This window comes from Podarcis muralis, chromosome 5 (genome assembly GCF_964188315.1).
Source record: "Podarcis muralis chromosome 5, rPodMur119.hap1.1, whole genome shotgun sequence".
Lineage (NCBI taxonomy): Eukaryota > Metazoa > Chordata > Lepidosauria > Squamata > Lacertidae > Podarcis > Podarcis muralis.
Genome location: NC_135659.1, coordinates 8,682,303 through 8,696,318, shown reverse-complemented (window position 1 = coordinate 8,696,318; position 14,016 = coordinate 8,682,303). Strand labels below are relative to the sequence as shown.

The following is a 14,016-nucleotide window of genomic DNA, read 5'->3' as shown; positions in this document are numbered from 1 at the left end:
TTGGGGAAAGCAGCGCTTGCCCCCCCCACCAGCCCCACAAGCTCGGGTGAATGCACCTTGAACGCACCTTGTTTTAGAGGGGGAGAACAAGAAAATATCCCCCCCCCTGTTCTCCCCCTCCTATGGTCCGGTGCGTCCTATAGAGCGAAAAATACGGTAATTTAGCGGAATGATTTATTAAAGAACTCTCCCATTAAGCACATGTAAAAAATGCAATAGTTTGAAATATACCAGATATATGTTTCTTTTAAACATAAAAGAAACACGCTGTGCCTTCATCATCATGGAAGCCAGCAACTTTTTTTCCATGGACAGCAGACCCTAATAGAGCCGGGGGGGGGGGTGTCAAAAGCTGTCAGAGTGTGTGTCTTAGGGAGAGTGCCAAACTGCCATGGCCTATTGCTGGCTCCGGTGCCAGGCAACATCCTGATGTTCAGGGGCATCTTTTTGAAGGCAGCTATGAGGGCAAACCCCAGTGCTTTTATGGAAACCCTGGCACCTGCCCCACCCACACCCAAAGCCCCGCATGGTAATTTAAATCCTGCACAGACCTAATAAAAACAAATTTTACTGTGACTGAAAGGCAGTATTTCAGTTTAAAGTCCTCACCAGTGGGAAGATGCCTAATACTACATGCGACAGAAATAAAATAATCTTTTTTTTTTAATGCAAGTACTCAACCCAACACACAACCTCAAGCTGCACCATCTTATTTCATGAATTGTTCTCCTGATGAATTTGAGCCTTCGAGGTTAAGCTTCAAAGATCACATTTGGTTTGGAGGGTGCAAAAGCTGAAGAGAAAGACCACCTCTTTACAAGCTGCATTGAGGTAGATATCACATTATCTAGCAAGCATTACGCATTAAAGTAATGTATCTATACAGCTGCAGCCCTGCAGAAGATGTGTACGCTGAACAATAGAGGATGCTTTGTATAACTCAGTGGGAGAGCATGCATCTTGCATGCAAGAGGTCCCAAGTTCAATGCGCAACACGTCCAGTCAAAAAGGGATGTCAGAGAGATTTCCCTGTCCAGGACTTTAGACAGTCTCTTGTTACCTATCAGAATAGACCAGCAATTGCTAACGTGGTGCCCTGCAGACGTTGTTGGACTCCAGATGTTGTCGGGGGAAGCAGATTATCTAGATCCATTCCAGTCTGGTTTCAGGTTGGCACCAAAACAGCCTTAGTTACCCAGACTGAGAGAGACAGGAGGAATGTAACCCTGTTGGTTCACCTTAGTCTCTCAGTGGCTGACCATGTGTTCTTCTGCAGCGACTCAGAGAGGTGGAAAAACTGTTATAGTGGTTCTGTTCCTACCTGCAGCTTGATGATCAGATACCAGTACCAGGAGAATGTTGCTTAGCTCCATGGCTTTTGGGGTCCCACAAGGGTTTATTTTGTCTCTTTTGCTATTTAACATCATATAAAATTGCTGAGAGCTGCCATCTTGGGAAATGGAGCCTGGTGCCATCAGTATGCTGATGACACACAATTTTTTCTCTCTCTCCATTCCATCTAAATCAGGAGAGACTGTGAAGGTGTTGGTTGGACGGGTGTGTGGGAAGCAGTGAAGGGCTGGATGCAGACTAATAAACTGATGCTGAATCCTGATAACAAGATTGAAGTGCTATAGGCGGGTGGTTCTTTTGTTTGGGGATTAGGTGTCTAAACTGTCCTGGGGTGGCTTGCACTCCTCCTGAAGGAACAGGCTCATAGTCTGGGAGTACTCCTGGATTCCAACTTGTCACTGGAATCTCAAGTGGCTAGGAGTGCCTAGGTCTCAGTTGTCCACGCTCTGGTGAACTCCTGTCTGGGCAACTGTAATGTGGGGCTGCCCCTGAAGATGGTCTCGAGGCTGCAGCTAGTGAAGAATCCAGTGGCTAGGCTGTCCAGTGGGGCAACCCAATGGAACAATGTGTCACCAGGCTGCCAGTGAGCTAACCAGGTCAAATTCATGGTGTCAGTACTAAAGCCATAAATGGCTTGGGGACCAAGTATCCAAAAGAGCCCCTTCCTCAGTATCAACCATCTCAGATCCTACAATTGGCAGGTGCTTGTGCTGTTGCTTGTGCTGAGACTGGGGACTGCTCAGCTGGTGGTGACCCATGACAGGGCTTTTTCTGTGACAGGTAGGTCTGTCTCCCTCATTACTAACTTTCAGGGAAAATGTAAAAATATTTGCGTTTACCCAGGCATTTGATCAGAATACACTGTTCCTGGAAACCCTGAAATCACTCATTAATAATGTTTTAAACTAGATTTTTTAAAGAATGTTTTAAAATTGTTTGTGGGTTTATTTGCGTGTGTTTTTAGTGTCTTATTAATGCTGTGTCTGCCACCCCAGCTTCCTGCGGGAAGAAGGGCAGGATATAAAATGAACAATCAAAGTAACAACAACTCCCATCTGCCCCAGCACCGCCAATGGTAAAGGATTATGGGAGTTGGAGTTCAGCAACGTCAGTAGAGCACCATGTTGGCTACCCCTGGAATAGGTGATACTTGACGAAATGGCAAGGCAACTTTGTATATTCACATTCATTCATATGTTCAATATACAATGCCAAGCCACCAGTGAGGCTAGCTAAACTGAAATGACACTACAGCTATAGGAAGCAAAAGTAAACCCCAAAGAAGGAGCCAACCTTATAACCAGTTACTGATCTCATCAATAAAAAACCACCAATAGTTACTTTTCATCCATGTGGCTGCGCATTTTCTTTAGTTTCTGCATAATGCTACTGGTCTCAGAGCCGGAAACGGAGGAGAGGCTCCATGTTTCTGCATCTGATGGCAGCGGGGTTGAAGAACGTGTTCGCTTTACATCGTCCTCACTAAAATGCTCCTGTGGCCAAAAACAAACAAACAAAAAAACCCCAAATAGATATTTAACATGTAAAAAGCTATTTTCTATTATCTATACATATTTCTCTAGCTATTATCTTTCTCTTTCTATATCCATGTACCTTGCATTTTTTACGGAATATTTTCCTCTATCCATTTTATATACGCTTTGATCAGCATCTTAATATAACTCCAATATCACTGGATGCAAATATTTTTAACTGTAAATGCTTTTAGATGCAATTGTTTTTAGAACGTTTTAACTGCTTTAGTATGTTTTTGCTTTTTTCATTTTTGAATTGTGGACCTGTTTGCCACCTTGAGCTCCTTGGGGAGGAAGGGTGGGACAGAAATTATACTGAGAGACTCTAGACCTATGAGCACGATCTGCAGTTCCAGCAACAAAAACAGATCTTATTATTTTAGAAGTCACTGTTGTGTGGCTGGTCTTTTTCAAGCATAAATGTTAGCAAGAAAGTATTCAGGACCAGCTTATTTATTTTAAAAACTTATACCCCCCCCCTTTTTTGTCTCTGTTATTTTTCATTCAATCTGAGAACGGCAGTGCTACAAATAAAAATAACAGGCTAACTCTCAGGTGCATGTTTCCAGCTCTTGCAGTGAAGCTTACCTGTTTATTTTCCCCTGCAGACTTCAGTTTTTCCTGCAGTTTCATAGTGGTTTGCCGTATTCGCTCTATCTCTTCCTGCTGCTTAAGGATCAGTTGCCTCTCCTTTCTGGCTGCCTTATTGGCTTCCTTAAGACGCTTGATTTCTGCCTTTATGAGTTAAGAACAATAAAGCAAAACAAAAAAAGAGCAGTAATGTTTTTGCAGGCTTCTCTCTTATTGTCAGCCTTTCACTTCTGCTCCTCATTATGCTGCTTGGTACGTTTGTCTTCACCTGTAGTTTGGACCACATCTCTCTCCCCTTCCCCCATCCCTATCACTACTTTATGCTTCTTGCTTTCGTTACAAGCTTTTTATTCTAATAATTAGCTTTCTCAGCTTTTCTGCCAATCTTCTCGTCTTCTCTTCTGTCAATCAATGTTCCTTCCCACTTCCTTTGTTTCACTGGCTCCAACCCTCTTGAAATAGACCTACCTTCTCTCTGCAATGTCCTGTTCCAGTGTGTTTTCTATAATGCACTGGTTGAAACTTACGTTTTCTCCCATGGTTTTTGTTCCTCCCCTCTGCCCCTTTCTGAATTCAGTGCCTCACCTCCAATACTCATTTCCTCCATTCATCCGCTCTCACTTTCCTCATACATCATGTCTGCTTCAGATTCAAAGATTTAAAGTATGGGCAATGTTTTATATGCAACTGTCTAAAACATTCCCCGTCTCCCAATTTTTTAGCCGAAAATAAATTCCCAAAGGAGTTTACAATAGGCCTGGGCGATATATCAATATATTGCCCAGGACTGGTATGAGGAGCAGACAGTGATGTCGGCTTCACTCAGCGGTATATCGCTGAGTGAAACCGACATCCCACTCTGCCCCCATACTGCACAGATGGAGAAAAAGGCTTCATTGGCAAGGCTCCAATACAGCTTGTTCCTCCCTCTGCATCTTTCAACTGCTCAGCTTAGGACTGTGCAGCTGCCGCTCCCGTTCGAGCATTTAAAGGATTCCCCATCCCAGCACTGGCTCCCACACAAGCAGGGGGGGCACCAGGGATGGAGCCCTCCTGCACCCCAGCTGAGCCGTACAAACAAGCTGCCATGTCCCACCCTGCTGGGCGCTGTGGCAATTTCTTACAGGCTGAGACCAATGCAGCTTGTGGTATGTTGCCAGTCTGCGATGTTTGGCTGGTGATATACAGTGATGTTGAAAAGCTGTTATCACTATGCCTCTGCATAGCTCCAACCTTATTTCAGACACTGTGATCGGTATCAGTATATCACAATGTTTAGGTGGTGATATATCACTATGTTGAAAACCAGATATCGCCCAGCCCTATACACCAGATCAAAATTCAGTGATTAAGGAGAAACTTGGCACAGGTGGATTTAAAATTAATTTTTACCTTTTCCTGCTGCAACTTCAGAAGTAGACCACGCTGTTTCTTTCGGATAGGAGGCATTTTGTCGTCCTCTCCTTTGTCTCGTAAACGCCTGTGAGAATCAAGGCAAGGAAAGTTCACTTTCTCTCACTTCTGCATTGCAATTCTGTTTTGGTAGTTATGGATTTTCATTTACGTATCGGTAATACAGTTTTATTTTGGTTAGCAAATGCACAGGTAAAGGTAAAAGACACCTGGACGTCAAGTCTAGTCAAAGGGGACTATGGGGTGGTTAGCAAATGCACAAAGCATCTTTCACCCCACATTGATCCCACCCCACAACGATCCCACTGCCCACCGGGGAATTTTTCAACTACACACCTCCCCCAATTCTGCTAGACTTTGCACAGCTTCACCTTAAATGTTTTGGATTACAACACTCATTGTTCCTGACCATTGTTCATGCTGGCTGGGGGTGACGGGAACTGGAGCACAAAACATCGGAGCCCCATAGCCAATATAATCTTGTTCTAATTCAAATCTAGCTAATGTGTTGAAGTAATTTAGATGCTTCTACATCATGTGGGATGGCTTTAGGATACTATACAGACATGCTCTTCCTGTGCCTACACTAGCCAACACCTGAAAGGGTGGATCCAAGAGCAACCATGGCACTCACACTCTCAACTTACCAGGTGGGCAATAACCCTATGCAATGCTGGTACCTCATATTTGGCCATTTTGGTTGTTCTTGATGAGACAGCAGCAGCACTCATTTTTTAGTACTAGCTGATTACTTCAAGTAGGACCATACTCCCCAAAACATAGGGCCTACGGGATAAAGAACCTGGGCCTTTCTGGGGTAGAAATAGCCAAACTGTTTTTTGGAGGCAATTCTAATCTCCAGATGCTAGGCCAAGAAATGGAACTCTCCAATCCCATCACAGATGATCAGGTTCTGTAATAATATTATAACCAGCAAGCAATAGGTGCTTGACGGTTCACATGTGTGAAAAAGAGTAGGGTGATCAGCTGAAGAATGGATTGCACTGTCTGGAAGATCTCCCTCAAAAGAAAGATGGACAGTAATTCTTTGCTTTTCAAGAATCCACATGATAGACTATATTAAAGTTAATATGAAATATACAGAAAGACTCACTGTTTCCTTACAAGTGAGGCAGAGCTATGCTTTTAAAAAATCACACTTCATTTAAACTCCATCTGGCTTCTGCAGCACCACTGTGCACCAACCTTGCCCCCAGGGCTTCTATTTGGGTAACTACAAACACACTTCTTTGTTTAATCATTATTTCATGGCATTCAGAACATTTGCAAAAGGGGTTTGGAAGCCGAGTTTAACAAAACTCACACAAAACCAAAGAAGTCCTAGGATGGAGCACAAATTACTAAATTTGGGGTCATTATGTTTTCTGAACACACTTACTTTTTCTGGTGATCCAGCCAGGCTAGCTCAGCCCTTGCCTTCTCTTTCAGTGCTTTTTCACGTAGCCTAAGCAGTGACGACTGGTGAGCTGACCGCACTTCTTCCTCCTTCATGTACTGCCGCACCATTTCCATGGTAAATTTAGAAAAGCTATCTTGCCCTCCCGAGAATGGCAGGCTTAGCTCCTAATTACAAGAAAACAAATTTAAAACATACATTTGCCAAATGTAAATGTTTGTATAACAGGATAAGTACTTTTGCTAAGATAAGAAGCATTACTAAAGAGGATGCCACCTCTTTGATCAAGCATCCTTCCAAACAAGTATGAATAGATGGTTTAAAAAACTAAGTTCATGCCATGAAGAAGTATGCAAGTGCTTTGAAAATGCACATGCACTAACAACTGTATTATGCAGTTTGTTTCCCTTGCTCACAAAAGGAGGTTCACACGATATACCATGCCCACAGTTTTTAAAAGTCTGCAGATACTAAACAATTATGGTGTTCATTTATGTACAGGACATCCTCACTAAAATTTACTGAAAGGTTCTGAAAGCACCTAGAGGAGCCTCAACAAACATGTGGCTGCAGAGTATTGAAAACTTACTTTAACAGGTGACACGCTAGTCTTTCCAGGGAAAGCCTCCTCATCAGAATAATCCTGGTGAACTCGCTTCTTCAAATTGATCCGGCGGTGACTTTCAGAAGGTAGCAAGGACCGGAATGACTTTTCTTCAATCTCATCTTCTGTCATGGACTCATCAAATTTAAGAGAATATTCTGTTGCTACAGAGGCTGAGTCTGAAGAAAACCCCCCCAAAATATTTAATTAAGGGAAAGTTTGCATTACAGAACGAGTAATGTATGAAGTAGTTTCATGTAGTGGGTGGAACGTATGGCTGAACGAGTGAGCAATACAAGTAAATGAATACTGACTGAATGATCAATATCGTCGATGACTGTGAATTATACCCCATCAGATGGGCAGGGTATGTATGTATGTATAAATAAATAAATAAATAAATAAATAAATAAACTAGCAAGACACCTGTCCATATCACAGAACGGGTCTATATATTGCACATAGGTAAAGGTAAAGGGACCCCTGAGGGTTAAGTCCAGTCGCGAACAACTCTGGGGTTGCAGCGCTCATCTAGTTTTACTGGCCGAGGGAGCTGGCGTTTGTCCGCAGACAGTTTCCAGGTCATGTAGCCAGCATGACTAAGCCGCTTCCAGCGAACCAGAGCAGTGCATGGAAACGCCGTTTACCTTCCCGCCGGAGCGGTACCTATTTATCTACTTGCACTTTGAAGTGCTTTCAAACTGCTAGGTTCGCAGGAGCTGGAACTGAGCAACGGGAGCTCACCCCGTCACGGGGATTCGAAACACCAACCTTCTGATTGGCAACATGCCCTTTCAATGGTATTCAGGACACTCAAGAGTTTGGATGATGGAGTAGATATTATCTCCAATCTGCAGCACTTTCCCCGCTTACAACAAATGTCAAAAAGTATGGGGTCAAAGACTAAAAGGATATCAATAAGTAGCGATGTCAGCATGGGAGCTAAATATGCTTCCTGGAGTCCCATGTTTCTTGGAACTAGGAAGCTGGCTTTATCCTCCCACAAAAGAACTTCTAATTGCAACAGATCTTTTTGCTCCATAAAACATGCTGTCAGCCAATAATAACCAAGCCCCATCTGACGTTCCATCACTTAAGATATATTTGTGTAATAGAAATCAAGCTCAGGAAATTGCATCTTGCGTAACACTCACTTGTAAACAAGTACACACACTGATGTAAAGACTCGTGACTTAAAAAAAAAAAAAAAACCAACCTCAGTGATTCCCAGAACAAAGGAAGGAGGAACACGCAGTCAGTGGCTCCCAGAACAATGGAGGCTGGAAGCAACAGCTAGCCAGGAATCAATGTGGCTATCATGGTGTCATTATCAGACTGCAGATTCCCCAGCAGCTCAAGGGGCTGGCTAGCCAGAAAATGACATATAAAAGTAATTGTGGATTGCCTGTGATGGGGAAAGAGTGCTGCAAGCAACAGCCTGGTAAATATTTCACCATTTTATATTTCTTCTATGTGACTCCACCAGCAGAACAATCAATAGAGCAAGGGAAATAACACAAGCATCAAGTAGATGGGAACAGAACTAGGAGTAAACACTGAAGTAGTTGAAGTACTCAACCAAGGACCCACCTCTCTCATCTGCAATGGATGGAATACTATTATTCATTAAAGAATCATTCACAGCCATAGGAGCCTGCTCTTCAATGGAGCTGCCTGACTTTTCACGACGGGAAAGTTTCTTGGTCCCCTTGGAAGGTGAGACAGATGGACTTCCCGGGCAACTGCTGCTGCTGCTGTTTTATAAAAAGGTATAATAAAAGCACAGAAGTGAATCTTGAATTAGGGTTGTAAAACAGGCCTCAGAATTAATAAATGCATAATAATAATAATACCAACAGTGTGCTGCTACACAATAAAAAACAACTCCAGTTTAGTTTTAGATCATTTCTGAACGAGGCTCTGCATAAGTGCAAAAACCGTGTTATGTGACTGCACAGAAACTATGAAGAAGAATTCAGTTCATATTCATGTCATGGGGCATCAGATTAGCATTAAATGCCACTCCAAAATATAGCAACTCGGCTAATGCAATGGTCCTTGGATAGGCCTGCATGACTTGTGATCCAACAGCTAGCTCTATACTATGTTCTACAATATTTTATTGATCCCATGTGAGTTTGCGGGCTCAAAAGATCTGCAGGTCTGGACTAGAAGAAGAGACACTAGACATCAAGTACTGCTCAAAGTCTTCCTCTGCTAACTACCATTATAACTGACAGTAACTGTATAAGTTATGCTTCTTACCTCTGATCATGTGCCTTTGATCTCGACGATTCTGAATAACTTTCAAATGAGGAATAAAGGATTTTTGAGTCATCTAGCTCCTCTTTACTTTGTGAAGGTGTAGATTCTGCTTTCCTATTAAAGAAAATAAGCAAGTTTGAGTTATCCTGAAAATAAAAAAGAAAGTTCAAGCTGATTGTCATAAGTAGCTGAAAAAAAGCCTTCCAAGACAAAATGATTATAGTGAAATAAATGAATGAGAAACATCCAATTAAGTATCAGTAATGACAAACAAGACAGAAAATGTATTTAGCTCTGCATAAAAAGAGCTTTGTGTGTTTCCAAAGTAGGCCTAGTTTCTCTTGTGTACAGAACAAATGGAGAGCAGGCGACGCTTCCTGACACTTGTCACTCTGGAGCACCCAATATAAATTGGCATGGTCTTCTTCCCACTCAGGATGAGTCACGACAGGGAAGGAAGACTCTCCTGCCAAGTGGCATGTGAAATAGGCCTCTGATTTGGCAGGCAGAAAGTAGAAGTCTCAGTCTCCTAACTCCAGGAGTTTGAGGGGAAATAAAAGGTGTGTGGAGTAGCCAACATCAGAGGCTTTGGCTTCTGATCATGGATTTCAACATGGAAGACAGGAACTTACCATTCTTCCATTCCCCAATGGGAAGAAATGGACAGGATGTGCAAACTGGTGTGATAGCCCTATGCACAAAGTCTTCCCTGACGCCTACAATAAGTCAATCAAGGGACTATCAAGTAAACCCAACAAGTACAAATGCACATACAGTCAAACCTCAGAAGTCGAACGTAATCCGTTCCAGAAGGATGTCCGACTTCCAAAACGTTCGACTTCCAAGGTGCAGCTTCTGATTGGCTCTTGCAAATGGAAGAGCCGGTCGGAAGCCGCTTGTCTGCTGCAATGGACAGTCGACCGCCGAAAATCGTTCGAAAGCCGGAACACTCGCTTCTGGGTTTTAGACGTTAGGGAGTTGAAACATTCGGCAACTAAGCCGTTCAAGAACCAAGGTTTGACTGTATTCCCTTTCCTTAAGAATTCCCTTCTACACTCTAATGCTGGAGCCAAATGACCTGCCTTGCTACAGTATTGGCTGCTAGTGTAGAAAATCAAACAATAAAAGGTCACAAGGGCTGAAAGGAAGGGGGGACTGCTCTTTATTGATGAGACAGGGAAAAGAAAGTAAAGAGCAGCCTTGGGGAGTTGCGTAGTACTCATGCGGACATCATATCCCCCCCCCTCACCTACGCATATCAGTGGTGGTGGGTGTTTTCTGGAGTCTGCCTTCATGCCTCTGGTGAAACACCGCTCACAATCTATTCTAAGAACTAAAATGTCATCTAAAATACCTGCTTGTATTATGAGATTTTAGCTTCTTTATGAATGCTGAATGTTGCTTCCGCTCTTGGTCAAACAGTGTGGTAATTGGGGCTGCAGGAGCACCAATGGCATCAGAGATCTGGACTCTTGCAAGCTCTGTCATCTGAATAAAGAAGCACAGTCAGATGTACTTTTCGTAAGTTAATATTTGAGAAATTAAGAACACACACACACATCCTCTCTCTCCCATCCTTCAAATAGGCAGCGTGCTTTCCTTTCCCAAAGTAGTCTGCTGAAGAGCTCTTCGTTACAATCAGCAAGCTAGCTTCAGCAGCCATTCTGCACAAGGCCAAGCCTGCCAAGGATTTCAGAGCAGAATCTAACCTCACGTATCTGGCTAGCAGCTTCTGTGGTGAGCAGAGCAGTCTCCGCCTGCTGAGCTGCAATTTTGCAAGTGGTCTCCTGCAAAGCATCTGCTTTCTCCTGTTGTGACTGTACCAGCTGCTGCATAGATTCTGCATGGCCCTATGTATTAAAAAAAAAAAAGTTCTACTTTAGTTCAGGTGCCAAAGGGGCCAAACTGGAATTTTAGTATGCCAAACGTATTTTTGTTGGTTTTAATTCTTCTTTACGCACAGAAGCAAAAACTGGATGAGATACTTGGCTCTAACGTTTCTGCGACTGTCAAAGCAGAAAATTCTGAGGCAGAAAAAAAATCTGTTCAGGCAATAATAAATGCTTGAAACTCATGGTAAATGATTAGGACATAAAAGAAATAAACAATAATTTTATTTAAACTTGTGCACACAAAAGTGGCATAGGTAAACTATTTTGGCTTTTTCATTCTCTTCTTCCAACAAGACGTACGTTGTGGCAAATGTGAGCTCGTTAGAGCAGATGTTATGTGGGGTTGTATCCACCAGCATCATACTAAAATCAGCTCCATTGAAATGGAGATATAAAAATGATGAAAATGTGATTGACACACCATAATACAGCATCTGGAACCTGGACTATTTGCTTTCATAGAAAATGTAGACTTGCCTTGGCCAGACGAACCTGATATACCAGTATACCTGAAGGAGCATCTCCACCTCCATCGTTCAGCTGAGGTCCAGCTCCGAAGGCCTTCTGGCAGTTCCCTCATTGCAATACGTGAGGTTATAGGGAACCAGGCAGAGGGCCTTCTCGGTAGTGGCACCTGCCCTGTGGAACGCCCTCCCATCCAATGTCAAGGAAATAAACAACTATCTGGCTTTTAGAAGACATCTGAAGGCAACCCTGTTTAGGGGAGTTTTTAATGTTTGATGTCTTATCATGTTTTTAATATTCTATTGTGAGGCATCCAGAGTGGCTGGGGAAACCCAGCCAGATGGGTGGGGTATAAATTATAAATTATTATGACATGCCCAGCACCTTTGCTATTAGGGCACGGTCCTCATTGAGACACACTTTGCAACAATACAGTTTAAATTTTGTTGAGTGTAGGGAGTGTCAGGCAGAAGTGGAGGTGCTGGGCATGAACTGATCAATGTGAACTGATGCTTTTGAGTTCTGAATACAATATGTTTTATTCAGTACAGTATTATTTTTTTAGTGAGACATTCTGTCTGTGTGATCTGCTAGGTCCAAAGACCTCACTTCCTGTCATTTCCCTGGCTTAAGAAGTGTCAGTATTTGGCATGGTGTGCGCTGGCTTTGACTGGATCTCCAAATTAACACATGGCAGCCATTTTGTGATCTGTCATGGCCCACATGGTAGCTATTTTGTGACTGAAGCCCATAGTGCCCCCTGGCCCACTAATGTTGCAACTTCTAAAATCTTGCACCTCTAGAACAAGATCTTTTTCTGAAGTACATTGTGATGACCCGATTTCTTGTTGCCTACTATTTGTGAGATTTGGATTAGCATCCATTCGCACCAATTTCTCCACAGGAAAAGAATTCTTCTTTTAAGTTTTACATACTGTTTGAAAGACCTCATTACCTGAGCTGCTTTCTTCATCGCCTCTTCTAGTTGCCTCTGACTTTCCAGAGCTTCTTGCTCTGCCTTGAGCTTCAGAAGAGCCAAGTCATGCTCATGTCGTTGCTGCTGTGCCTATGGATTAAGTTTAGTTTAGTTTTAGTTTATTAACTTATATTCTGCCTTTTTGCATACAATGTAATTCAAGGTACCTTACACTTAAAATATATTTCCATAGGGATATTAATGCTCCTGTCACTGAATCCTAAATATTTCATTAATGATTAGCACTTATACTTCTGCATCTTTTAGTGTATCTCATGACTTTCATTGCCAATTTTACAAAGTTCACAACTTCCACCCTATACAATAATACTGCAATAAATAAAACTTGTGGTATGAAGTATTGAAATTGCACACAGCTACTTGTGACAAATGTGGTTATCATTTTCAGGAACCGCAGATTTTGTTCCTCCTTTTTCGAACAAGAGCCTGCCTACTGGTTTTGTAGCTTTAATGGAAATATAACAATATTCATCTGATCGCAACCACTCTTATCTTTGACTGAGATACTTCAGAGGAGTGCATACAGCAAATAAGGCAGAGATAAGAACGCCTACGGTTACCTTTAGAATCTGAGCCAGTGAAACACTTTCCTGCTGGGCAAGTGATATACCTCGGACTCGTTCAACATCAGAGATCTGGCGAACAGACTCCTCAATTGCACTTAAATAATTAAGTTCTGCTGACATACGATGTTGGAGACCAGCAGGTGAGAAGCGCATGGTACCTGTAAGGTAAATATGAAATACTAAACACCTACGTCTTCGTGTAAATCACACTTTTTAGAAACATAGGAAGAGTAAGAAGCATCATGAGCCATCTATTTTTTGCCAGCTCACCATTCATGTTACCTGCTCCAGGCCTGTTGGTTCCAAGGTTCATATCAGAGAAGGCATGGCTTGCCTTGGGTCCAGAAGTTATAGTCCCTGGAGAGTTTGAAAGGGGGCTAATTTTTTCTGCTGTATTTACTGCAGGATCCAATGGTTTCTGTAAGCTTGGAGAATGAGGAGAGCCTGGTGTCCTTGGAGACTTTATCTTATCTGGGAGACTAACAGAAATGTTAAACAAAAATTGAAGCAAGTCTTTATTCTTTCAAGAAAGAGTAGTCACACAGCAAAACCAGTTTGAAAAATATCATATATTTCCATCAGTACACAAAGAAAAGAGTAATAGCCAGTGCTTTTCTTCTAGAAAAAATTGTCCCGATACTCATCAGTATGTGCCACACTTTTAACCTTCTCGGGGAAAACGGTGCCAGTACTGCCTACATTGAGAACCCCAGAAAAAAAAGCTCTGGCCATAGTTGAGATTTACACACACAAAATAAAGTCTTCAGACTATTTGAAGAGCTTATATGTTACTTCAAAAACACTGGTATAATTCAGATTATCATACCTCGGTTTTAAAACAGAGATATTAAATTACTGTTTTGCCCACACAAGCATCCACCTTCGCTCTTCCCTTTGTGATATGATCAAATGAGTCAA

The 14,016-nt window shown here is 42.4% G+C and overlaps 1 protein-coding gene across 12 annotated transcripts in view; it reads right to left on the bottom strand.

Moving 5' to 3' along the window:
* CEP350 (centrosomal protein 350) overlaps positions 1–14,016 on the bottom strand; it is a 59,557-nt gene that overhangs the window by 18,204 nt on the left and 27,337 nt on the right. For 9 of the 12 annotated variants that reach the window (XM_077928264.1, XM_077928266.1, XM_077928265.1 and 6 more), the window contains 12 exons: positions 13,369–13,577; positions 13,093–13,256; positions 12,491–12,601; positions 10,888–11,028; positions 10,533–10,666; positions 9,179–9,292; positions 8,504–8,667; positions 6,899–7,092; positions 6,292–6,476; positions 4,872–4,959; positions 3,477–3,623; positions 2,695–2,846 (listed from right to left, as the gene is read on the bottom strand). In XM_077928264.1, coding sequence (XP_077784390.1) covers positions 2,695–2,846; positions 3,477–3,623; positions 4,872–4,959; positions 6,292–6,476; positions 6,899–7,092; positions 8,504–8,667; positions 9,179–9,292; positions 10,533–10,666; positions 10,888–11,028; positions 12,491–12,601; positions 13,093–13,256; positions 13,369–13,577 — 1,803 coding nt within the window. The remainder of the gene's footprint in view (positions 1–2,694; positions 2,847–3,476; positions 3,624–4,871; positions 4,960–6,291; positions 6,477–6,898; positions 7,093–8,503; positions 8,668–9,178; positions 9,293–10,532; positions 10,667–10,887; positions 11,029–12,490; positions 12,602–13,092; positions 13,257–13,368; positions 13,578–14,016) is intronic. The other 3 variants (XM_077928262.1, XM_028732403.2, XM_028732405.2) reach the window with 3 other exon arrangements.